This window comes from Myotis myotis, unplaced genomic scaffold (genome assembly GCF_014108235.1).
Source record: "Myotis myotis isolate mMyoMyo1 unplaced genomic scaffold, mMyoMyo1.p scaffold_m19_p_8, whole genome shotgun sequence".
Lineage (NCBI taxonomy): Eukaryota > Metazoa > Chordata > Mammalia > Chiroptera > Vespertilionidae > Myotis > Myotis myotis.
Genome location: NW_023416390.1, coordinates 85688370 through 85715455, shown reverse-complemented (window position 1 = coordinate 85715455; position 27086 = coordinate 85688370). Strand labels below are relative to the sequence as shown.

At 41.4% G+C, this 27086-nt stretch overlaps 1 protein-coding gene across 6 annotated transcripts in view; it reads right to left on the bottom strand.

Annotated features, from left to right (window-relative positions):
- Positions 1-300: 300 nt before the first annotated feature.
- EPB41L5 (erythrocyte membrane protein band 4.1 like 5) overlaps positions 301-27086 on the bottom strand; it is a 175299-nt gene continuing 148513 nt past the window's right edge. For 3 of the 6 annotated variants that reach the window (XM_036318960.1, XM_036318956.1, XM_036318955.1), the window contains exons 21-24: positions 23945-24035; positions 21931-22005; positions 17218-17259; positions 301-4387 (exon numbers count right to left, since the gene is read on the bottom strand). In XM_036318960.1, coding sequence (XP_036174853.1) covers positions 4172-4387; positions 17218-17259; positions 21931-22005; positions 23945-24035 — 424 coding nt within the window. In that variant the 3' untranslated portion in view covers positions 301-4171. Of the gene's footprint in view, positions 4388-16736; positions 16868-17217; positions 17260-21930; positions 22006-23944; positions 24036-27086 lie in introns of all 6 variants that reach the window. The other 3 variants (XM_036318958.1, XM_036318957.1, XM_036318959.1) reach the window with 3 other exon arrangements.

The following is a 27086-nucleotide window of genomic DNA, read 5'->3' as shown; positions in this document are numbered from 1 at the left end:
CGGCTCCCCTGCGGAGGCGGTAAGGACTGACTGGTCTCAGGGCTGCTCAGTAGCAGAGCTGAGCTGCTCCCGCCCCGCCCCGGGCGGCCGCTGTGCCTCCAGCGTGTGCTGTGACCCAGGTCCTCACCCTTCCTCCTTCCTCTGCTCCCAAAGGCGTACCAGACCCTGAAATGAACGCCCGGTGCGCTGTCTCCATCCTCGGGTCCCCTGAGCTGCGCTCGGACCTCCCGCTGCTGCGAGAGAAAACGCCCGCGGGTAGGTTCCGCTCCCAGGGCACAGAGGCGGCTCAGAAAACGGAAGTGTTTCTCGAAAGCTTTATTTGTGGTCACATCTACAGCTGTCATCTCAGCACACACACGAGTTCAGTGCAGTTTCTCACATACAAAACCGCGGACGCGTGAATGAACAGTGCACCCGACAGAAAACAAAGTCCACTCGCAAAGCGACCGCAAAGCTTTACACATGAGAAGTAAACAGTGGTTAGTGAGGCGACAGCTTCTGTCCCCCCAGGAGGGAGATCAGGCCCTCCCTGCAGGTCCCGGGAGTGATGCTTCCGCTCAGCCTCGGGGTGAGGAGCCACCCCTCCTCCCACACGCACCACCCCACGCACACGCAGGGGCGGCGCCTTTCCAGGCCTCACACATTTGCATTTCCTGGCTGAGAGCAGGGAAAGCTTCCAACTTTCTTCTGATCAGTGTGTTTACATTTTTGAGGAGAAAAGAACAAATAAAATAGAAATGTACATTCCTTAGTCCACAGGAGATTCCTGCTAAGCAGCTAGAGGCTGAGGGCAAGATAAACGGGAAACTGGCGGCTGCTCCAAAGGCTCCCAGAGCCGGAGGCCCATGACTACATCCTGTCTGCGTGGGAGTGACGAGGCCCAGGTCTGGAATGCCCGGTGCCCCCATGACAGGTGATGCAGGCTTGTGCATACCTGCCCGCCTCCCACGGAGCCAGTCTACCAACCACAAAGCTTGAATCAGGACTCGCACCTGTGCTTGTAAGTGAACTGTCCCGGAACACACATGCCCGGGCACTTCCCATGGCCTCGCAGGAAGAACTAGCTACCGCTGCTTCTACAGGAGGCCTGCCGAGCCTCTCTGGGCGAGGAGACAGGAGCTGGCTTCCCCAGACCCTCGCCGCCTCAGCGCCCCGAAGCCTGCGGGCGCTCTGCTCCGACAGGGCTCATCTAGGCGAGAAGGCAGAGGAGGGTGCTAGTCGGAACCGAGCAGCTAGGAGAACAAGCTCCGACCCAGCTGTCCTCCTGAACTGCCCGCAGAACATCGTGATCGTGCAAAAGAAGACCAACAGTTAGCCGACTGCAAAAGTATTTCTAAACACAATTTTTCTTAAAGCAACATAAAGTCTCGGGAAAGCTGTAGGGATGGCCAAAATTTATCAGGATCTAAGGAGACCAACCTTTCTCTGTACAGCAGTGACCCCAGAAGGGCGGGAATGAAAGGACCACCAGCCGTCCCTGGACACAGGCGACACTACTGAGCACCAGGAGGAGAGGGGACCCTCCCGCCCAGCTCCACAGAAGGGGCTGGGGCAGAACTCCGAAACCTACACCCTCCTCCTCACCGGCACTCGCCCTCCCACCAGGGCTGGCATCCGCTGATTTGAGGCTCTTGCCCTTCCTGCTCCCCCATGGCCAGCAGCACACAGGCCACTGCAGGGACCGAGGGAAGTGTCCCCAGGGCAGTGCACAGCAAAGTGTTAGGAAGCAGTGACAGTAACACTCACAGGCCAATGAGGCCACGGCAAGGGGACAACAGCTCCGTCACGTCTCATACCCGCCTGACCCCGCTCAGGCACAAGCTCTATCCTGCTACCCCCAGGGAGCCAGCAGAGCCACCCTGGCCTGGAAACGGGAAAGAAAGTGACCACAGCGCAGCTGAGCCTGGGCTAAAGAGCCTTCTGTTGCCTTGTGCATCTGGGTCTGTCATCTCAGCTAAACATCCACCCACTCCCCTCCACAGGAGGAAGCGACAGCTCTGCAGCTGGGGCCTCACGGAAACGAGCTCTCCGCTGTTCAGGGGTGTTCTCACTGCTCCCAGCGCATTCGTGCGCCTGCTGCTTTCCAGCTGCGCTGTGCTGGCATGGAACCTCATCTCGATTCAGAGACTTCCTGCCCGGCTCAGTCATTCTGAACAGTGAGCAGGGCCATTTCCCCTCACCTGAGGATCCGGCCTTGATTCAGTTCATCAGATGACTTGGATGTGGATTTTAACCTTTGGAATGAGGGCTGTGCCCCAGAGGTCACCAGCCTGTAGAGCCACCACAGCTGCCCCTGTTACCACCTCAGGAACCAGCGCCTTCTTACCCAGTGCCATCGCAGATCTCTCTGCTAGCATCCTCTACTCCCTCACACGGCTTCTCTCCTCAGAGACTGACCTCCTGCTCCCTCTCTGACACGTCACAGATACCCGCAGCCTCCCCTCCTCCTCCATCCCCAGATGAGCAGAACAAGATGAGTGTTAACAGGGCTCTGGAAGGCACCCGCAGCAGCTAGGACAGGAGAGGTGTAGCTGGCAGGTGCCTAACTGGTCAGGGCTAACCCCTCATTAAAGCACTCATTTCCAGCCCTAGCTGGTTTGGCTCAGTGGATAGAGCATTGGCCTGGGGACTGAGGGGTCCCGGGGTTTGATTCTTGGCCCTAATCCGAGGTATGCCAGAGGCAACGAATCAATGTGTCTCTCTCTCATGGTGCTTCTCTCTGTCTCTCCCTCTTCCTTCCACTCTCTCTAAAAATCAATGAACAAGAATATCCTTGAGTGAGGATTAAAAAAAGCCACTCATTTCCATTTAACACCTCATGTCAGGGCAGGAGACGAAATGTCCTTCTAGTTTGAGATTCACATGAATTTTAAGAAAGTCCCTATCACTATTCAGACTGGCAACAATACAGGTGCCTGACAACACAAAGGCTACAGAGTATTTTCAACAACATCAACATAATCCCTAAATACTAGAAAGTTAAAAGTGAGGATGGTGCTACTGTACAAACTGGACGGAACTGTGGGCCTTCCAAGCTCGCAGGGAGCGCATCCAGGGTTGTCGGACCTGAAGCGCTGAGGGCCAGGCCGTGTCCTGGGGCAAGCCCCTGCCCTAGGGGCCCTGCAGTTTGTCTTACAATAAAGAATTGGCAAGAGCTCCACAATGAGATTCACAAGCTTAGCGGAACAGCTAAGGGGAGGCAGGCGGCAGGAGGGGAACTTTCTTTTCTTCAGTAGAACTGCTTTGTTCAAAAGTGGTTTCCAATCTCTACGGCTCGGCTCGGCAGGAAACAGCACACAACGGAGTTCCTGAGCTTTCCAGACACTGGTGTGTTCCCCTGAGCACACGAATGGCTCAGGACAGCCTACACCAGGAGTTTAAGATCTAAACTGGATGCTCCTTTATGCTGAGCAGCGCACATGAGCACTTAATTACATACGCAATCCCTTAAGCTCAGTAGGTACCTGCGTGGAGCAGGGCCAGCCCAGAGCGTCTGTGCTCCCTCCTCACCGAGTCTGTGGGCCCAGGAAGAGGAGGGAGGAAGGAGGACACGCCCAGGGTGACTTTCACCCACCCTCCCCTTTCCCGGCTGAACACTTACAGGAAACCTGTGGTGCATGACTGCTTCCTGTGGGAAGGCCGAGCTGAAAATGACGGGCTATTGACTTCTCTGTAGTTCTCCTCAAGGCAGTTCTCCTTACCTTGATGTAACTAAGATAGCCAGTCCAGTAAGAATTCAAAAATATGGGCAACACTTGAAAACCCTCTGTATTCTAAACTGCTCTTTAGCACTGTAATAATCGTTAAAAAGAGAAAGAAAGCTAGCACTGCACCTACCTACATAATATCCTCATTATGTTCCTAAACCCCTGACTTCCAGGTAACGCAGAGAAAAGTGCAAGTTCTCTAACAGGCTAGGGACACTCATCCTGACACTAGAGAGAGAAATGGCACTGACCACCAGAGACTGCCTCGTTAGGAAGCATTATGAACAATTACAACCACTAGGTGGGGCCAAGAGCTTGAAGCAAACCATAGGGAATGCCTTTCCCTTGTTTTAGGAATTTAAAACTTCGAAAACTAGAGAAAGTAAAAGGCCAGGTGTCCTCATCTGAGGACATACGCAGTGTAATTAAACTCTTCCAGTCAGACAAAACACGTAGTTGTTTTTTCATGGAACTGAAGTCAAATCTAGGCAAACCTTTTTACCAACAAGTACAGGGCAAACTCCTGAATCCAACACATTCAGCAGAACTGATTCCAGGACGGACTGTGGGGGGTGCTGGGCATTCCAGGTACAGGCGAGGAGGGGGCAATCCCTTAGAGCTCCGTTGTCAGTAAACATTTCTGCTTCAAGATGGGTTCTCCGCTCACAGTGGGAGCAGAGCTGAAAGGAAGAAAGAATGAGTTATTCAATTAAACCCTTTGAGATTGAAACAACTCCCATTTCTCCACGCGTGCCACGTGGAGCATGCTGAGAGTAAATAACAGAGCTAGCAGCTGGCGTGGCTCAGTGGTTGAATGTCGAACTATGAACCAGGAGCTCACGGTTCGATTCCCAGTCAGGGCACATACCCGGGTTGCGGGCTCCATTCCTGGTATAGGGCGTGCAGGAGGCAGCCAATCAATGATTGTCTCTCATCATTGATGTTTCTCTCTCTCCCTCTCTCTCTCTCCCTTCCTCTCTGAAATCAATAAAAACATATTGATATAAAATAAAATAACAGACCTAAATGACTATTGTAATACTTAATTTAGCAGTGAGGTATTCCACAGAAGGGAATTTTCTAGATAACTAATGCATATTTCATCTTGAAATGAAATCTAAAGATATCAATGTCTCCTACTTCCTTGAATAAAATAAACCAAACAGACACTTGCCCATTTCTTGATGAGTCAGTTATTATTATGAATACCAAGAACAGTACTGTGCTGAGCATGACAGAACCTGCTCAGGAAAAACCCAGTGGGCCGTTCTGTGCTTCTTTACATAGTATCAGGTGGCTGTCCAAGTTCCTATACCAGTCAGTATGTTTTGTTAGAGCTATGTGAAAAATAAAGTATATGGCCCTGGCCCTGGCCCTGGCCCTGGCTGGGTGGCTCAGTTGGTTTGAATGTCACCTGGTGTGGGTGTGCCAAAGGGTTGCAGGTTCGATTCCTGGTCAGGACACATACCTAGGTTGTGGATTCAATCCCAGGTCGGAGCGCACAAGAGGCAACAGATCAATATTTCTCTCTCTCTCTCTCTCTCTCTCTCTCTCTCTCTCTCTCTCTCAAAATGAATGAAAACATATCCTCAGGTGAGAATTAATAAAAAATTTAATTCAATTAAAAAAATAAAAATATATAGGCTTTGCAAAAGAGTCTCTGTTGTAAGTGAAGAGCATGAACTTAGGTGCAAGGATCTAGCATCTATTTTGGTTTCAGATAAATTTAATATCAAAACATATAGTACATGGTCATACATTTGACCCTTGAACATGGGGATTAGGGGTGCCAACCACCATGCAGTTGAAAATCTGCACATAACTTGATTCCCTCAAAACTTAATTACAGCCCCTTGGTTTCCACTGGGGATTGGTTCCAGGATCCCCATGGATACCAAAATCCACCCAATATTCAGACTGGCAAGAATATATATAGCATTTCTATAAAATGCTATAGAACAATGCATAGTTGGCACCATGCATCTGGGGATGGAAAACACTGGTTTTCATCTGAGGCTGGTCGAATCTGTGGATTTATATTAATTTTAAAAAAATACGCATATAAGTACACTAGTGCAGTTCAAACCATGTTGTGTTCAAGGGTCAATTGTAGTTTAAAATATCAAAAGTACTAACAAGGTTTATAAATGAAACAGCAATTATTTATATCACCCTCTCCATTCCTACTACACAAACACTTTCAACTGTGGGGTGTTTTGTGTTTTTTTCTGGAATTTTCCCTTCACTTTTCTGTATCTCTGGTTTTCTGAGTGTAGGCCCTGGAATTTGTTATAAATGCAGATTCTTACACACCATACCAGACACACAGAACCAAAGAGTCTGAGGGTAAGGCCCAGGAACCTGTGTTCTAGCTAGCTCTCTCGGTAATTCTCATGTACAACTAGCGACAGTCCTAACTGTTCTAAGAGATGTTTCTACAATGATTTCCTACTAGAGACTATGAAAATGTAACATTCTTCTTCTTTTTTTTTTTTTTTTTTTTTTTTTTAGAGAGGAAGGGAGAGGGAGAGAGAGAAACATCAATGATGAGAGAGAAACATGTATCAACTGCCTCTTGCATGCCCCCTCCTGGGGATCAAGCCCACAACCTAAGCATGGGCCCTTGGCCGGAATCAAACCTGGGACCCTTCAGTCCACAGGCTGATGCTCTATGCATTGAACCAAACCAGCTAGGGCAAAACGTGACATTCTTGCACCCCACTCACCAGCCCCACAATCCTTCATTCTTATCTTTTCAACCGTTTATGCAAATTTTTGGCAATGCTAATATTATTTATTGTAATTATGCAAATATTGTCACAACTGAATATAGGTGCAGTAAGTATTTTTTCTTGCACAGTTTGTTTTCCCGGGACTGAATAACTGCTCCTTTGTTGTGAACCACATTCCCAATTTTCTATCTGTTTCCGACTGACCCCTAACCTCGCAGATAACCTCGGATCTCTTCTGAGTAGGTCGGCCGTGCCATGTATGTTTTAAAAATCTGGGGTGGGCTATGTGTTTTCCTTCTTGGCAACATCTCCTGGAACTATATCCCCCTCTTCAAATCCACAGGGTGCTTTCCAGACCTAGGGGGCAGCTGCCACCTTGGACGCTGCTTCCACCTCCCTCTGGTAAATCCCCGCTCCTCTGTCTCCTGGCTCCCACGTCATCTTCTTTCTTAGATAATCAGCTAGTTCTGATGGGACACATGCTCCAATGAATAGCTTCCTGAGGAAGACCACAGGAGAAGCACCTACTATTTAGAGAAACTGTATCTCTCTCTCCTAATCCCACACTTCATCGATCGTTTGGCTATAAATCTCTAGGTGAGAAATGCTTTTCCTCCGGAATTCTGAAGACATTGCTCCATTATCTTCCAGCTCTTAGTTAAGTTGGCTGTCATTCTGATTTCTAGTCTTCCGTATGTATTCTTCCCCCCGCCCCACAGACATGTATCCTCTCTACCTTTGATATTCTGACATTTCACGCCTTCCTTGGCGTTGTCTGTTTTCATTTTCTGTGCTGGGTACTCAGTAGGCCTGATTCCTTTTTGTGACAATTCTCTCATTTACTCTGTTCTTCTTTCTCTATCGCCAATGACTCATTGCCGGAGACCAATTCCAGCATGTCATAATTTCAAGAGTTTCATCAAGCAGTCCAACAAGAAGAAATAACTCTGGTAAATATATATGCACCCAATATAGGAGCACCCAAATACGTAAGAAATCTTCTGGAGAAGATCAAGGGAGAGATTGACAGCAATACAATCATAGTAGGGGATCTTAACACCCCATTATCTCCACTGGACAAATCCTCTAAACAGAAACTCAGCAAAGAAACATCAATCCTAAATGACTCACTAGATCAGATGGAATTAATTGACATCTTCAGAACATTTCACCCCAAAGTCACAGAATATACATTCTCCTCGGGTGCACATTTGTCATCTTCAAAGATAGACCATATATTGGGTCACAGACAAAGTCTCTTCAAATTCAAGAAAACTGAAATCATATCAAGTATCTTCTCAGATCACAAAGGCATAAAACTGGAAATCAACTACAACAAAAACAATCCAAAAAAATCAAACACATGGAGACTAAATAGCATGCTATTAAACAACAACTGGGTCACCAGTGAGATCAAAGAAGAAATAAAAAACATCATGGCAACAAATGACAATGAAAACACAACAATCCAAAACCTATGGGACACAGCAAAAGCAGTCTTGAGAGGGAAGTTCATAGCTCTACAAGCCTACTGCAAGAAACAAGAAACAATGAGAATAAATGACCTAACTCTACAACTCGAAGAATTAGAAAGAGAGCAACAAAAAAAGCCCACTGTAAGCAGAAGGAAGGAAATAACAAAGATCAGAGCGGAGATAAACGACATAGAGACCAAAAAAACAATACAAAAGATCAACAAAACCAAGAGCTGGTTCTTTGAAAGGATAAACAAGATTGATACACCTCTAGCCAGGCTCACCAAGAAACAAAGAGAGAGGACCCAAATAAACAAAATCAGAAATGAAAGAGGAGAAATAACAACAGACCCCATAGAAATACAAAGGATTGTTAGAAAATACTATGAACAACTCTACTCCAACACACTAGACAACCTGGAGGAAATGGACATATTCCTAGATAAATACAACCTTCCAAAACTTAACCAGGAAGAATCTAAAAATCTCAATAGGCCAATAACTATGGAGGAAATCGAAGCAGTAATCAAAAAGCTTCCAGCAAATAAAAGCCCGGGGCCAGATGGCTTCACAGGGGAGTTTTACCAAACATTCAAGGAAGACCTAAAACCTATCCTCCTCAGACTATGTCAAAAGATCCAAGAGGAAGGAGCACTTCCCAGCTCATTCTATGAAGCCAACATCACCCTAATCCCAAAACCAGATAAAGACAATACAATGAAAGAGAATTACAGGCCAATATCCCTCATGAACATAGATGCCAAAATCCTCAACAAAATCCTAGCAAATAGGATCCAGCAGTACATCAAAAAGATCATACACCATGACCAAGTAGGATTTATCCCAGGGATGCAAGGATGGTACAATATCCGCAAATCAATAAATGTGATACATCACATAAACAAATTGAGAGAGAAAAACCACATAGTCATATCAATTGATGCGGAAAAAGCATTTGACAAAATCCAACACCCTTTCTTGATAAAAACTCTCAGCAAGATAGGAATTGAGGGATCATACCTCAACATAATAAAAGCCATATATGACAAACCCACAGCCAACATCATAATCAATGGGCAAAAACTAAAACCATTCCCCCTAAAAACAGGAACAAGACAGGGATGCCCCCTCTCACCACTCCTGTTCAACATAGTACTGGAAGTACTAGCCATTGCGATCAGACACGAAGAAGAAATAAAAGGCATCCAGATTGGAAAAGAAGAAGTAAAACTGTCCTTATTTGCAGATGACATGATACTGTACATACAGAACCCTAAAGACTCCATCAAAAAATTATTAGACTTAATAAATGAATTCGGCAATGTAGCAGGATACAAAATTAATGCTAAGAAATCCATGGCATTTCTTTACACCAATAGTGAACTTACAGAAAGTGAAACTACAGAAGCAATCCCATTTACCATTGCACCAAAAAAATTAAAATACCTAGGAATAAACTTAACTAAGGAGGTAAAAGACTTATATGCTGAAAACTACAGGACACTGAAAAAAGAGATAGAGGAAGACATAAACAGATGGAAGAATATACCGTGTTCATGGATTGGTAGAATCAACATCATCAAAATGTCCATACTACCCAAAGCAATTTATAGATTCAATGCAATCCCCATTAAATTACCAACAGCATATTTCACAGATCTAGAACGAACGTTCCAAAAATTCATCTGGAATAAAAAAAGACCCCGAATAGCTGCAACAATCCTCAGAAAGAACAAAGTAGGTGGGATCTCAATACCAGATATCAAACTGTATTACAAAGCCACTGTTCTTAAAACAGCTTGGTACTGGCACAAGAACAGACATATAGATCAATGGAATAGAATAGAGACCCCAGAAATCAACCCAAACCACTATGCCCAATTAATATTCGACAAAGGAGGCAAGAACATACAATGGAGTCAAGACAGTCTTTTCAATAAATGGTGTTGGGAAAATTGGACAGATACATGCAAAAGGATGAAACTAGATCACCAACTCACACCATACACAAAAATAAACTCAAAATGGATAAAAGACTTAAACGTAAGACGGGAAACCATAAAAATACTAGAGGAATCCACAGGCAGCGAAATCGCAAACATATGCCGAAGAAATTTCTTCTCTGATAATGCTCCTAGGGCAATGGAAACTAAAGAGAAAATAAACAAATGGGACTACATCAAAATAAAAAGCTTTTGCACAGCAAAGGAAACCATCAACAAAACAACAAGAAGACCCACTACATGGGAGAACATATTTGCCAATGATACCACCGATAAGGGTTTAATTTCCAACATTTACAGGGATCTCATGAAACTTAACAAAAGGAAGATAAACAATCCAATAAAAAAATGGGCAACGGACCTAGATAGACACTTTTCGAAAGAGGACATACAGAAGGCCGAAAGACATATGAAAACCTGCTCAAAGTCACTAATTATACGAGAGATGCAAATCAAAACGACAATGCGTTATCATCTCACACCTGTCAGAATGGCTATCATCAACAAATCAACAAACAACAAGTGTTGGAGAGGATGTGGAGAAAAAGGAACCCTTCTGCACTGCTGGTGGGAATGCAGACTGGTGCAGCCACTGTGGAGAACAGTATGGAGCTACCTCAGAAGACTAAAAATGGAACTCCCATTTGACCCAGTGATCCCACTACTAGGAATATATCCCAAGAAACCAGAAACGCCAATCAGAAAGGATATATGCACCCCTATGTTCATAGCAGCACAATTCACCATAGCTAAGATTTGGAAACAGCCTAAGTGCCCATCAGCAGATGAGTGGATTAGAAAACTGTGGTACATATACACAATGGAATACTATGCTGCGGTAGAAAAAAAAGGAACTCTTGCCTTTTGCAACAGCATGGATGATCCTGGAGAGCATTATGCTAAGTGAAATAAGCCAGTCAGAGAAAGATAAATACCACATGATCTCACTCATTTGTGGATTATAGAGAACAACATAGACTGATGAAAAGGGACAGACTCAAAGACTGAGAAACAGCAATCAGGCTATCAATCCCCAGAAGGAAAGTAGGGGAGGGCGGGGGTAAGGGGAAGAGATCAACCGAAGGACTTGTATACATGTATATAAGCCATACCAATGGACATGGACAACAGGGGGATGGGAGCATGAGTGTGTGTGGGGGGGGAGGTTGGGGGTTAACGGGGGGGATGAGGACACATTTGTAATACCTTAACTAATAATAAAAAAAAAAAAAAAAAAAGAGTTTCATCAAAAGGTTGATGAAACTTGGGGACTCAACAGGGTTGAGTCACACATGTAGTCACCTGTTGGGAATGGCTAAAGGCATTTCCCCAAACCTGAATAGGAAACTGATTGTGGCTGCCAGACAGTTAAAGGGCATCTTAATCTACATGTTATGCCTCCTACTGGCCAAACACCTGAACAGCCGTAGGCTATTCCCCAAACTGACGGTGCTTCTGTACCCTGTGAAACCTTACCCTTTGAAGTGTATTATCTCCACTTTGCCTTAGGACAAAGTGTGTTAATAAAAGCAAGGGTCCTAGACAAGGAGGGACTCTTCAGTTTCTTTAGCTGAAGGTCCTCTGACCCCCAATGCCTTTCAAAATTATATCTCGTCTCCAGAGTCTTTATTAGTCTCTGGATTCCTATGTCATCTACGCACAGCCTTTTCCAGATTCCTGAACCCTTCTTGATGCTGGGACAAGAACCCCAGCAACTCATATATTGGATTTCCTAGGCCAACCTTCCAATTTTCTTTTCTTTCCCAGTTTTTACTTTTTTCTATTTTGGGGTAGGTTTTCCTCCATCTTATCTTCCACATATTCTTTGGATTTTGTTTTTAACCTGGTTAATAGTTTCTAAGAATACGTTAGTTTCTGTTCCTTTTCTTCTAAATGTCCTGTTATTGCATAGATGCAGCCGTTATCTTTTCCCTCACCCCATTACCATTGTGTAGTTTTTATTTCCTCCTGTTTTTTTCATTCAGTTTCCCTGCTCTGGCCTTTCCTCAAACATCTGATGACCTTTGCTCCCATCATACTGAAGAGGGAAGCACTGGAATGCTGTTTGGAAACCACCCGTGGGCAAAACTGCTGAACATCAATGGGCTTCAGGTAGCGCTTTTAGGTGGATTTCCTGGCAATTCCATCAGGGGATCCACAAACAGCTTGTGGGCCTTTTCTCTTTGGTGGGTCAGTTCCTCTGTAAAAGAATCCTCTTAATTTCCCACTCGAGACATTTATGCTTAGCCAACGACACTCTGGACTTTCAGTGTGTGGACTTTGAGTTAACCTTCCTGTTTTCAGTTCGGGCCTTACTCTACAGAAACCCAATCCAGAGCCTCTCTGGCCCAGCTCCTCCAGCACGGGTAGGTCAGGGAGGACTATTTACATGGGGTATAACCCTATCTTCACAAACATCAGAACCCCCAATTCCTGAGCCTCTCCAGGGCTCTGCAATGTGAATTTGTGTGCTTTATATGTTACTCAGTTTCCACTCTCTCCCCTTTTCAGGTTTAGATTTCAGTTATATTAAAAGGAAACGGAGCCTGCAAAATTGGTTACTACTTATTCATCATTTATCTGCTTCCAAAACTTGTTGAGGTCTCTCAATTGCTGTTGTCCCCTCTCCTGTTCTTTGTCTTTGTGGTTTTATACCTGCAAATTAAATTTTACAGAAAACACTAAAAGTAAATCTCATCTGTAAAGATGCAACCAGGCATCATTTTTAAAAAAGTTTTATTGATTATAACATGGATACACTGAAGTGCACAGATCATGAGTGCACAGCTTGATGACTTTTTGCAAATGGAACATACCTTTGCAATTAATCAGCATGCAGATCAAGAAACAGAAAACTACTTGCACTCCAAAGGTCCTTTCTGGACTTCCTTCTAGTCACTAACTACCTCAAGTATAACCAGTATTTTGATTTCTAGGAGTTGTGCCTCATTTTGAACTTTACTTTGCTTACATTACGGTGAGGAGATGATCCCCAATGACCCTCGCCTCCTGGAATTCACATGCTTACTTAATCTCCTCCCCTGGAGCATGGGCAGGACCTGTGATTTGCTTTAGTCAACAGAACATAGCAGAGGTAACAGAATGACACTTCTGTGATTAGATTGTACATGACTGTGACTTCCAGCTTGCTAGCAGATACTACTGCCTTCTTGGTTTGCTAGCTTTGATGAAGTAAGCAATTATTGTGGAGAGGTCTATGTGACAAGGACTGAGGGTAGCCTCTGGCCAATAGCCAGCTAAAACACGGAGGCCCTCAGTTTAACAGTCCTCAGGAACTGATTTCTGCCAATGACCATGACTGGAGGCCCTTCTCCAAATGAGCCTTAGGATGAGAACCTATCCCTGGCCACCCCGATTGTAGCCTGTGAGAACTCTGACGCAAAGGACTCACAGGAAGTGAGATTGTAAATGCGTATTGTTTTAAGCTGCTACATATGCGGTACTTGGTTCCACAACAAAGAATGAATAATGTAAATATGTTTATGTGATTCATCTGTATTGCTACATTGCAGCTGTAGTTCATTAATCTTCACTGCTCTATTCTAGTATTTATCTAGCTGACTGCTAAGGGGCTTTTGTAAAGTTTTCAGCTTGGATCATTATGAATACAGCTGCTATAAATATTCTTGTGCATGTCTTTCAATGCACATATATTTGTACTTCTATTGGGTGTGCACATAAGAAGAGAGTCACTGATTCACTGGGTATGTTCAACTTTTGTAAATACTGTCAAACCTATTTCCAACATGGCTATTCCAATTTTCAGAGTTCCAGCTGCCTCCTATCTTCACCAACACTTGGTACTGTGTGTCTTCTCTACACTGTAGCCCTTCTGGTAGTACGCAGTGTTCTCACATGGTGGTTTGAATGTGTATTCTTCAGTGATTAGTCAAGCTGCACCTATCTTGTATGCTTATTGCCTATCTGTATATCCTTTTGTGAATTGTCTATTAAATTATTTTGTGAAATTTTCTATTGAGTTGTCTTTTTCTTATTGATTTATAAGAGCTCTTTATATACACAGAGTCCTCTGTCAGACAGGGGAGAGGGAGAGAGCAAGAGAGAAGGAGGAAGGGATAGAGAGACAGAGTCAAAAACAAAGAGGGAGGGAAGAAGAGAGAGGGAGGGAATACAAATGTTCTCTTCCACTCTGTGGCTTCTCTTTTCAAGCTCTCGAAATGATATATTTTGAGGAACAGAAGTTCTTGATATAACCCAAGTTATAATGTTTTTGCTGCATGAATAAAGCTCTTTGTGGCCTGTTTAAAAAACTTTTGCCTCTATTTAAGGTCACAAAGATGTTCACTTATATTTTCTTCTAAAAGCTTTATTATTTGACTAGAGGCCCAGTGCATGAAATTCGTGCATGGGGGCGGGTGTCCCTCAGCCCAGCCTGCACCCTCTCCAATTTGGGACCCCTTGGGGGATGTCCAACTGCTGGTTTAGGCCCAATCCCTGTGACATCCATCGCACAATCCAGGACTGCTGGCTCCTAACCACTTGCCTGCCTGCCTGCCTGATTGCCCCTAACCACTGTGCCTGCCAGCCTGATAGCCCCATAACCGCTCCCCTGCTGGCCTGATTGACACCAAACTACTCCCCTGCCAGCATTATCGTCCCCAACTGCCCTCCCCTGCCGGCCCAATTGCCCCCAATTGCCTTCCCCTGAGGGGCTGAGGGGACTGGGGGGCTCCAGCTGGATGAGGCTGGCTGCTGTGGGGACTGGGTGAGGCAGGGCTGAGGGGACTGGGGGACTCCTGCTGGATGAGGCACATGGTACCTGCTGACTCCCGGTGGGGCTGAGGGGACTGGACACCACCATTTTTTGTGAGGGTGTGATGGTCAATTAGCACATTCGCTATTTATTAGATAGGATGTTTCATATTTAGATTTCCAATCCATCTAGTATGGATTTTTGTGTATGGTATGAGGTGAATCAAGGTATTTTCCCCCAAATATTAAAACACTGTTAAAATATATGTACCTATGTGTTCGGTGCAGCATTATTCAAAATAACCAAGATATAGAAACAACCTAAGTATCTTTCAACTGATGATTAAATAAATAAGATGTTGTACATATGCAATGGAATACTACTCAGTCATAAAAAAGATGAAACATGGCCATTTGTGATAATATGAACAGATCTTGAGAGTACCATGCTAAGTGGAGTAAGTCAGATAGAAAAGAACAATGATTTCATTCCTATGTGGGATATAAAACAAAAAGCAATAAGTGAACAAATAAGACAAAACAAACAAGACAACAGAATGGTGGTTACCAAAGGGGAATGGATGGGGGGAGAACAAATTGGGTAAAGGAAGTCAATATATGGTGATGAAAGGACACTAGACTTTGCGGGGTGAGCATACAAAAATCCACATTAGATGGATTGGAGATCTAAATATGAAACATCAAATAATAAAGCTTTTAGAAAAAAATATAAGTGAACAATGGAGTATACAGATGTTGTATTATAAATTGTATACTTAAAACTTATATAATGTTATTAACCAGTTACCCCAATAAATTTAATTGAATTTTTTTTTAAATGTCCTATATGGACATTTAACTTGTCTACTTGATTTACTGAAAGACCATTCTTTCCCTATAGTGTTTTTTCATAAATCAGGTAACTGTAAACATGTTGATTTGTTTTTGGACTCTATTCTGTTTCACTGATTTATTTACTTGTCATTTATTGAATTATAATTGACATACAACATTATATTAGTTTCAGGTATACTACTTGTCATTTTTCTCTCTCTTATTCCTTTATGACTACTTTGCTTTGGGAAGGAGTAGAGATAAGCTCTTTTTCATCTGTAATTTTTAATTTAGGAATCCTTAAGAACCCACATTACATTGTGCAAACTCAATTATAAAGCATTATCATCTGGTCCTCTGTATGTAATCTCTATTTTTATAGTGGCAGTTACTAGGCAGATAAATGTTTAGAAAAATAACCTATTAAATTTCTCTTAAGTTAACCATCTAATAATTTTTCCTCTCTAATTAGGAAAGCATTTACTTCAACTGACTCATATTTTCAATACTAGGAGGACATGAGAAATACCAGACATAATCAGGAAAAAGTCTAAGGTGAAAATGAAAGCAATTTTAAAGCTTTTGTAAAATGAGCATAGTTTTGGTCCTAACAACTAAATGTTGAAGAACTGCATGATAAACAAAAGCTCTTTTGAGTCCAGTTTTTCTCTGTGGCAAGTGCTATGTAGAAAGAGTGTGCGACAGGTTTCCATACAGGTTATCTCAGATCCTCACCTTGGGGAGCTCCTACGTCACCCTGAGCTGTGCCTCTTCACCATATTGATGGACAACAGAATAGCAAAGCAGGAAAGGAAGACAAATCAATTAAATATGCACATGTGCATAGCCCATGGACAACAGTGCAGAGGAAGGCCTGGGGGGGGGGGACAGGAGTGCGGTGGAGGAGGTCAATGTGGGGGAGGGAGAGGACATGTGTAATACTTTCAACAATAGATAAATTAAAAATACACACACAAAAAACAAATATAAATTTTAAAAGATAAGCCTGTAACTTTTTTATCTAACAAAGATTTCATTTAAAAAGCCATAATGTCTACTTCATAATTTTGTAGAAAATTGCTACTTGTCAAGAAAAAAGAAAACACTAGTCTCAACAGTAAACAGAGAAAAGATTTATCCAATTTCAATTAAGTTCAATGAAAGAAAAATTTACATTATTGCTTCAAATATATTTAATTTTCCCCCCTAATAACAGATGCCTAAAAACTACAACTAAAAAAATTTCCTCACCTGGTCACAGCATCCACCAAGAATGGTGCTGGGGGAGAGATCAGCGAGATCATGTCTCCACTACCATGTCCCTCCTTCCCCACCAAGGATGGTCCATTTCCTGCGAGTCCATGAGAAAGGACACTGCTCTGCTGAGGGAGACATACAGCACGTGAGAGCAGAGGTGACAATGCCTACCCAACGGTCAGCGCTTCAGCTCTAAGTCATCTTCCTAATGATTATGGTAATGAGGACGATGATTTTGATGATTATGGTTGTTTTGGTTTGTTTTTAATCATCCTTTCCTTCAGATTTTTATTTTGTTCATCATTTATAAGCATTTACAAACAGAAAAGTTAGATAGCTTAGTTTGAAGCCATTAAGTCAGTAAACAGAATTTTGATAATGACCCCTTGTTTTTAAGGAAAAACAAGAGCCTGGTAATCCTTTAGGTCTCACTCTGAAAGGGTAACCAATAGAAAAATTGCAAGTAGTAACTTACTGGCACAATCCACCGGGGCGTGATCATGGATGTTGAAGATACCTAAAATAAATTACATATATGTGTTTATTTTCATAATTATACTCCCCATGCTTTCTTCTGCTATGAAATACATTGGGTGGGGTAGGGAGCAGTTCTTAATGTCCCTCTGAGCTGACATGAACTTCTGAATCCAAGATTCTTTTCTACAACACAAATAATTTTGAGAATCTCTTTAATCTAAAAATTTACTACTCCAAGAATGCTACTACTACTTTCAGTTCATTTAATAGGACTTTCCCCACCTCAGCATCAGTTTAACATTTTATTTTCTGAAATTTTAGTTCATTACAAATAATTACAGCCTTCTTGGTAGGATTCTGAACAATGGATTGTAACAAATCAAAATGAATAGCACACAAAAATACACAGGAAAAAACATCTGTTTATACAGAGATCATTCTCTAATTATCATGCATTCATTAGAAAACAACAATAGAACCACCCATATTACTTCTGCTTCATAGGGCCTTTGTTAGATTTATTTCAACATTTAATTTTCTAGATCTTACTTTTATGTGTATAATTATAATCTAATAAACTCCCCTATTTTATAAAAATTTAGACTAGCCCTTGCAGGTAGCTTTATATTCTGGAAAAAAAAAATAAGTCCAGGTCTTAATAAGTTATAATCATCAAAAGAATAAAAATACAAAGTATTATTTTCCCATCAATATGAAAGAAAATGGACTTTTACCACTGGAAATGGGAGAGAGAGAGAGAGAGAGAGAGAGAGAGAGAGAGAGAGAGAGAGAGAGAGAGAGAGAGAGAGAGAGAGAGAGAGAGGAGAAACTACGGTTAAAGTAACCATGCAGAAACAAATCCTATTATTACCATACAGTAAATATAAATGGATTAAACTCAATCAGAAGATAAAGACTCAAATAAGATTTTAAAAACAAGATGCAACAAAATGTTGTTCATAAAAGATTCATTTAAAACAAACAGATACATAGGAAGGTTGAAAATAAAAGGACAGATAATTATATACTGGGTAATATAAACTTAAAAGAAAGCTAGGGTGTCAATTTTATATCAATCCAGAGGGAAATTAAGAGAGAAAAAAAGGGCAAAGAAGGATACTTTAAAGTGCTTAAAGAAACTTAAGTATCATTATCATCAACATATATGCATCTCACAGCCTATCTTTAAAATATGCAAAACAACTACTGACAGATCTAGCAACACATGAGAAATGGATTAATCAATAATTGTAGACAGATATTAAACACACCCTAGAAACTGACTGAATATTCAAGGGAATCAGTAGATTGGCTAATAAAGAATTCAGCAAGTTTGCTAGACACAAAATCAAATTATTAATTCAACAGAAAAAAATCAAATACCGTTCACAATATCAATAAAACTACATTTAGGACTTAACCTAATGAGGAATATAGAAGACTTAGAGAGAACATTTAGTGACTCAAATAAAGATGAGAAATTAGAAATATATTTCAAGTTTGTGAAAAGGGATATTTTTAAAATGCCAGTTTTCTTCAAAAAATATATAAATTTAATATAGACTCCAATTTAGTGCAGGCAGATTTGAGGGGAAATCTGACATACTGATGCTAAATTTATAGTTGAAGATTTACTAGATGTCAGAAAATAAAAACACAACAGTCCTAGAGCAGGAAGAGGGCCCACCAATTCACTTGAGCATAAGCACTGCAGTGCAGCACAGTGTGAGTGAGCATGCTGGATGGAGATGAGCTACGCCCCAGGCAGGTGGAGGGGATGGCACAAGATGTCATCACGCTACTCACAATGGCATGTAACTTAAAACATCAATTGTTTATTTCTGGAATTTTCCATTTAATATTTTTGGACCATGGTTTACTCTGGGTAACCAAAACTTTGGATAACTGGAACTATAGATGAGGAGGGAACTACTGTGTACAAATACAGAATTATAATGTTGTATACCTGGTATGTGTGTGTATATACTATACACACACACACACACACACACACACACATATCAGGTATACAACAATATATATAGTATACAAATTTTACCACAATAAAAAACTAAACAACAAAAACAAGAAACAAAGAAAGAACCCAATGAAACAGAATAGAAATATTAGTAACAAAACAATTGGGAAAGGATGGATTATTTAATAGATAATAATCAGAGAATTGGCTTTTTATAAGGAGTCTATATAAGGATGAAATACATAATTGGGTTATAGCAAAACCACAATTGACATCCCCTCCCCCACAAAACTCAAATTGTTCAAATGGGTTAAAATCTAAATGTGAAAAATATAGTAAAATTATAGTTAATAGAGAAAAACAGAAAATCTCTCAGGCCCCACCCCACACTTACCAAATCAGAAACTCAGGGTGGAGTCTAGCCATCTGTTGTTTTTTTTTTAATTTTTATTGTTGAAAGTATGACATATGTCCCCTTTTTCCACAATTGTACTCTTCTAGTCCCTCCTCCCCTCCTCCCCAGGTCTTCACCACCCTATTGTCTGTGTCCATGGCTTATGCATATATGGATACAAGTTCTTTAGTTGATCTCTTCTCACCCACCCACCCTCCCCCACCTTCCCTCTGAGGTTCCACAGTCTGTTCCATGCTTCTATGTCTCTGGATCTATTTTGTTCATCAGTTTATTTTGTTCATTAGATTCCACATATGAGTGAGATCATGTGATACTTGTCCCTCTCTGACTGGCTTATTTTGCTTAATATATTACTCTCTAGGTCCCTCCATGCTGTCTCAAAGGGTAAGAGATCATCTTTTTTTACTGCTGCATAGTATTCCCTGGTGTAAATGTACCACAGCTTTTTTATCCACTCATTTACTGATGGGCACTTGGGCTGTTTCCAGATCTTAGCTATTGTAAATTGTACTGCTGCTATGAAAATAGAAATATGCATACATTCTTTCTGACTGGTGTTTCGGGTTCCTTAGAATATATTCCTAGAAGTGGGATCACTAGGTCAAATGGCAGTTCCATATTTAATTTTTTGAGGAAATGCCATGTTTTCCATAGTGTCTGCACCAGTCTGTATTCCCACCAGGCACTAGGGTTCCTCTTTTTCAACATCCTCACCAACACTGTCATTTATTGATGGTAGCCATTCTAACAGGTGTGAGGTGATACTTCATTGTCATTTTAATTTGCATTTCTCCGATGATCAGTGACTGAGCATTTTTTCATGTCTCTTGGCCATCTTTGGAGAAGTGTAATGGCTTGGGTTGATTTCTGGGATCTCTATTCTGATCCAACGATCTATATGCCTGCTCTTGTGCCAGTAACAGGCTGTTGATTACGGTGGCTTTGTAGTGTAACTTGGTATCTGGTATTGTGATCCCTTATTTGTTCTTTCTTAAGATTGCTGCAGCTATTTGGGGTCTTTTTTTGGTTCCATATAAATTTTTGAAGTATTTGTTCTCGATCTGTGAAATATGCCATTGGTATTTTAATAGGGATTGTGTTGAATCTATAGATTGTTTTGGGTAGTATGGATATTTTAATTATGTTAATTCTACCAATCCATGAACACGGTATATTCTTCCACTTGTTTATATCTTCCTCTATCTCTTTTTTCAATGTCCTGTAGTTTTCCAAGTACAAGTCTTTTCCTCCTTGGTTAAGTTTATTCCTAAGTATCTTAAATTTTTTTTTTGCATTGGATTGTTTTTTTAGTTTCTCTTTTGCAAAGTTGAAGCAGAATTTTGTATCCTGCTACATTGCCGAGTTCATTTAACACATCAAGTATTTTTTTGGTGGAGTCTATGTACAATATCATGTCATCTACAAATAATGAGAGTTTTACTTCCTCCTTTCCTTAGCCATGTTTTAATCACTGGCAGGATGATTCTGTTACACATCCAAGTCTGAGAACTAGTAATCTAAGCAAACATTCAGCACCATAGGCAGTACCATCTATACTTCCAAGCCTTCAGAATATCTAGTTCCTACAGCAATTTTTGTCACATTACTCATAAGTCACTAGATGAGTTATCTGCATACCTTTCACCCACTAGACTGTAAGTCTCTGGTGGGACGGAACTATTGTATTATGATCATAGCACTTAACACAGTATCTTTCATACTACAATAATGATCAATATGTTCAATGCCACCCATTCTTATATTCCCATCTTTCTGTTAATATTTTAAAAAGTTAAATATGTCCTTATTGCCTTAACTCTTTTAAAAAATATAATTTGTATTGATTTTAAAGAGGAAGATAGAGATAGAAACAGCAATGATAAGAAAGAATCATTGATCAGTTGCTTCCTGCATGCCCTCCACTGGGGACTGAGCCCACAACCTGGGCATGTGCCCTGACCAGGAATCAAACCATGACCTCCTGGTTCATGGGTCGACATTCAACCACTGAGTCACACTGACTGGGCTGTCTTAACTCTTCTTAAGCTGGTTTATCATCACATTTCCTCTATGTTATTTACAGTATGATACTGAATTACAAATAGGCATATAGTAGTGACACACTGTACTGTGACACCCATATTCAAATCGGTAGAATTTTATAGTGCAGAAAAGGCAATGCTAAGTGTTACTGAAATATGAACTCTTATTAAGTGCGAAGTTTTACTAAATTGTTAAAAAGGCCAAAACTGGAATCCAGCAGCAACATTTGCGAAATAGAAATTTTTTCCCATTTTGGTGTTTTAAAGCATATTTACCTGAGGTGTGACTGTGCTGTCAATCAGATTCTCAGTTAGAGATAAAAGCAAGGCATCAAATTCATCCGTAGCATCCTATGGAGACAAAATATATATAGTTGATAAAGGACCCACTAATCAGACTACTTTTTCCATATCCTCTCAATTTAAATGATCATTCTGACCGAGGCCTGATTGGTGTTAACCTTTAAACAAGCAGGGACATTCAGGAATCATGTCTATTAGTGATTCCACTTTTACTGGGAGGGGAACCTAGACTATAATCAGAATTTTACAAAGCTAGGCATTATGTGAATTTGCAGATTAGCCATTCCTTCTGGTGAGACAAAATTTGGATAAGGTTAAGACTGTTCTGGTTCTTTTTTAAAAAAATCCTCACTTGAGGATATGTTTTTCATTGATGAGAGGAAGGGAGGGAGGGAGAGCGAGAGCGACACCGATCCGGTGCCTCATGCACGCGCCCAACAGAGGATGGAAAGCACAACCTGGGTAATGTGCCCTGACCTAGAATTGAACCCACAGCCCTTAGGTGAAAGGGATGATGCTCTAACAACTGAGCAGCACTGGCCAGGGCTGTTCTGGCTCTTAGACTAGAAGAGAGGGGTAGACTAGAAGAAAGATGAGTAAAGATGTCTGAATTCCAAATGCTTCTTTATCCAGGTATATGAAAACTTCACTATTTGCGGAAGAGGACAATATGAACTTCCCCATAAATATTAATTAACACTTTTTGTTTCATTAGTATTTGAAGCACTTTATGGAACACAGTTCTGTACTGCAGAGTGTGTGCGTATGTGCATGCATGTGTGTGTATATGTGCACATGCATGTGTGTGTATGGGGGACAGGAAGAACTTTGAAAGTACAAAAGATAAAATTCCAATATGGAAATAAGAGAAATAAGTATCTGATATGTAGTACATAACAAAAAGGCCTTTCATTTATACAATTCTATTTCTACCTACCTGCTTTCAGGTCAACTTTAATTAAACACATGAAAAAAGTGTTCTCTCTCTTCTTACATCTCCCTCCTCCTATCTCACCATCCCATCCTCTGGCCTGGGAGAGTGCCCCAAACAGCTTGTGTATGTCTCTACCAGAAGGCGTTAGCATTCTCTCGCCCTTTCTATAATTCTGACCGAGGCCTGATTGGTGTTAACCAATCAGAAGAAACTATGTTTCAATCTATTTTAATCCAAAGCCTAGCATGCTGTCTAGTGTATATTATATATGCAATATATCTTTGAACTAAATGTCCTGTTCCAAAAATCTCAGGTTCTGCTAACAATTTTCAATGGTCAAAGATGTCAATATATCTTTTTAGAATTTTAATTAGCAGAAAGGAAGATCCTGGTTTTTTGTTCATTTAGCCCAAAAGTCTGAAAAGTTATACACCCAAATATTAACTACACTGTTTTGGGGAAGTGGGAATACATGTGATTTCTAATTTTTTCTTTTTTGAAATATTTGGGAAATTTCTACAGTAAATGTGCTTATGTAATAGAAGAGCAAAATGATAAATGTTATTTTCAAGAATAATTTTTCATTTAACTTGCAAATTAAAACATTCACTGGGCAATGAACTAGGTTTCAATGTTTTCTAAACTGGTAAGGGAGTGGGTACGGGAATGGCAGGAGCTGTGATGAGCTGGCCATACTGCAACACAATGACAGGATGCTGTTATTTCAGAAAGTTTATTTCAAGGACTAGTTAGTGCCTAATATGTGCCATGTACAGTTTGAGACACTAAGGAAGCATAGCCAGCACCCCAAAAAAACAGAGACTACCCCAAACAAAAAATATCAACAAATAACACAAAAATGAGAAAAATCCCTGAGGTCCTCTTGTGAGGGATTTGACAATAGGACTCTCCCTAGAGAATTCAGGCTCAATGCTTTTCTCATAGCTTGAGTTCTGGTGTGAATCAGCATCACCAGATGCCCATGGTTGTACTACAGGATTCAACTCAGTAAGGTCTTTGGGAAAACCTTTAAAAGATTAAAGATATTATTACCTTTAGAGCAGAACCATTTCCTGCAGGTGTTGTGTCCGCTGGAGCAAGGGAATCTTCAGGGAGGGGCACATTATTCTCATTTACTACAGCCCTGGAAAGAAAATTCAAATTCACATCATGGAGATCTGTATGAGCTTGGGCAGTGCTTTCAAAGAAAGGCCTTGGGAAAGAAGTGTAACAAATTCATGTGGGAGAAGAAGAAATTACAACTTGTGAGGAGCATGACAGAAGTCCAGGTCACGCTCATATGCTTTTATGAAACCCTTTCCCACCCACCACATAACAGTTTCAAATCCAGGTCAGACTCACTCACAGATGGATCAAAATTGTGGGCTACTATGCTTCCCTCCTAAGTCTCACTGAAGGACAGAAAAGATTTATCTTGAAAAGAAAAGCAGATACTCAAAAATGATAGATCAATAGATTGATTTTTGTAAAGCTGTTATCAAAGACGTGAATGAGAAGCTCAGTGGAACAGAAATCATACAGAATACCTGAGATATGGGAGAACAGTCAGGAACCATGAGAAGCCCACACTGCATTGTACACTTCACATACTTTATTTTTTTAAGTATTACATATGTCCCCTGAATTGTACACTTTAAAAGGGTGAATTGCATGATATTTATTATATTTGATAAAGCTGTTACTAAAAAATAAATGACCTGAATAGACATTTCTCTAAGAAGAAAAGATGTTAATATCTTTAATCCTTAATAAATGAAAATCAAAACCTCAATGAGACACCTCCATGTGAGGACACAGGCTGGAGAGCTCTGCTGAGAAAGAAGCAACATCTAGAATGCTCCAGGTATTACAACAGGACCAGCCAGGTGAGAGGATGCTAGAGAAAACGTTACCTGGAGGCCCGGCAGTAATAACAAGCAGGTCTAACCCCACATGAGAACAAGAATAGGAAGTGTCTTACAGATGGCTCAACACCAGGGAGAAAGGGTGAAATGTACAGCCAAAGGTCATCCTCCACTAAGCTAACACCTCCACAGGAAATCCCAGCCCTCTCCAGTATCACTGAAAGTGTGCAAGCGACAGGAGCAGTTCTGTCCAATCTTGCAAGGAGACGGAGAAAACAAGAGATAACCCCTAGACTGGAAAAGTCAGATGTAATTTCTGAAGTGAAAGCTAGGACGGTTGCAGCCACAACACTGAGGCAAATAGAGGCAAAGAGATGAAAAGAAATAAGGAACAGTTGTGAGAAAGAGAGAAGTGATCAGGATATTTCAACTACTGAATACTGGATATTCAAAAAGTAATGGCTTAGCTCAGTGATGGCGAACCTATGACACGTGTGTCAGAGGTGACACACGAACTCATTTTTTTGGTTGATTTTTCTTTGTTAAATGGCATTTAAATATATAAAATAAATATCAAAAATATAAATCTTTGTTTTATTATGGTTGCAAATATCAAAAAATTTCTATATGTGACATGGCATCAGAGTTAAGTTAGGGTTTTTCAAAATGCTGACACGTCGAGCTCAAAAGGTTCACCATCACTGGCTTAGCTTTTTTTAGAGTTGGTGTATTTTGCCTTTAAACTCCATTTTGTTGGAATATAATGATGTTTAATAGACCATCGCATGTTGCCAACTCTTCGAATTTATTTGTTTAATATAAATAAATTTAATTAAAAAATAATGGCTTATGATTTTCTGAACTGAAAAAAGACATGTATCTTCAAATTGAAAGATCACCTTGAATACTAACAATTAAAAAAAAAACCTGTTCTTAGGTATACAGTAATGAAAATGCAGAACCTCAAGAATGAGCAGTAAAACCTGAAAGTTACCAGAGAGAAAAATAGCTTTGTGTTTCAGAAAGAAGAACAGCTCAGACAAAAGGAGTTGATATGAGAAACAGTGAGTATTAAAAGAAGTAATGAATTCTCCCAACACTTCAGCAAAAGACTGGTCCTGGGTAGCTTACACTGCTGCCAAACACGGAAAGAAGCACATGTAAAGCTTCTGCATCCATTCTGCTCAGCATGTGTCATGACCCAGCAATTCCACTCCTAGCATACACCCTAAAGCAGTGGTTGCCAACCTTTCGGACCTCACGGACCACCAGTGGTCCATGGACCACCAGTTGGCAACCACTGCCCTAAAGAATCCTAACAGCACATGTGTATATGGAGGAGCACACACAATGTTAACTTGGAACAAGCATTTTCCCATTAATAAAAGAATGAATAGAGTGTGCTTGACTCATGTAATGGCAGTTAATATGAAGGAACCATAGATAATTCTTAAGTACAAACATGTCAAAACAAAAACCACTGAATTATACACTTTATCTACTTTATTTTTTTTTAAGTATTACATATGTCCCCTGAATTGTACACTTTAAATGGGTGAATTGCATAGTATCCTATCTAATAATAGACAAACATGGTCATTGACCATACCTTCGCTACGCCTCCCACTGGCTAATCAGAATGATATGCAAATTAACCCAACCAAGATGGCGGCCGGCAGCCACGCAGCTGAAGCGAGCAGGAGGCTTGCTTGCTCCAGTGATGGAGGAAGCCAAGGTTCCCCGCCTGCTGCGGCCCAGCTCTGAGCTCCAAAAGCAACAAAGTTTCAATTATAGAAGCTAAACAAACCCCAGATACCTGCTTTCAGCAGGCCGTGGCCTCAGAGCTAGAGCAAGTAGGAGCCGGCTCTCAGCTCCAGTGACGGCAACAAAGTTTCAATTATGGAAGGTAAATAAATCCCAGAATAAAAAAAAAAGAAAAAGAAAAAAAGGAGAGGCTGGGAGCTTCAGTCGCTGGTCAGCCTGAAAACAGCCCTCAGCCCCTCACCCAGACTGGCCAGGCACCCCAGTGGGGACCCCCACCCTGAAGGGGGTGTGACCAGCTGCAAACAGCCATCAGCCCCTCACCCAGGCTGGCCAGGCACCCAAGTGGGACACCCACCCTGATCTGGGACACCCTTCAGGACAAACCACCCGGCCCCCACCCATGCACCAGGCCTCTATCCTATATAGTAAAAGGGTAATATGCAAACTGACCCTAACAGCAGAAGGACTGGGAATGACTGGTCACTATGACACACACTGGCCACCAGGGGGCAGATGCTCAATGCAGGAGCAGCCCTCTGGTGGTCAGTGTGCTCCCACATGGGTGA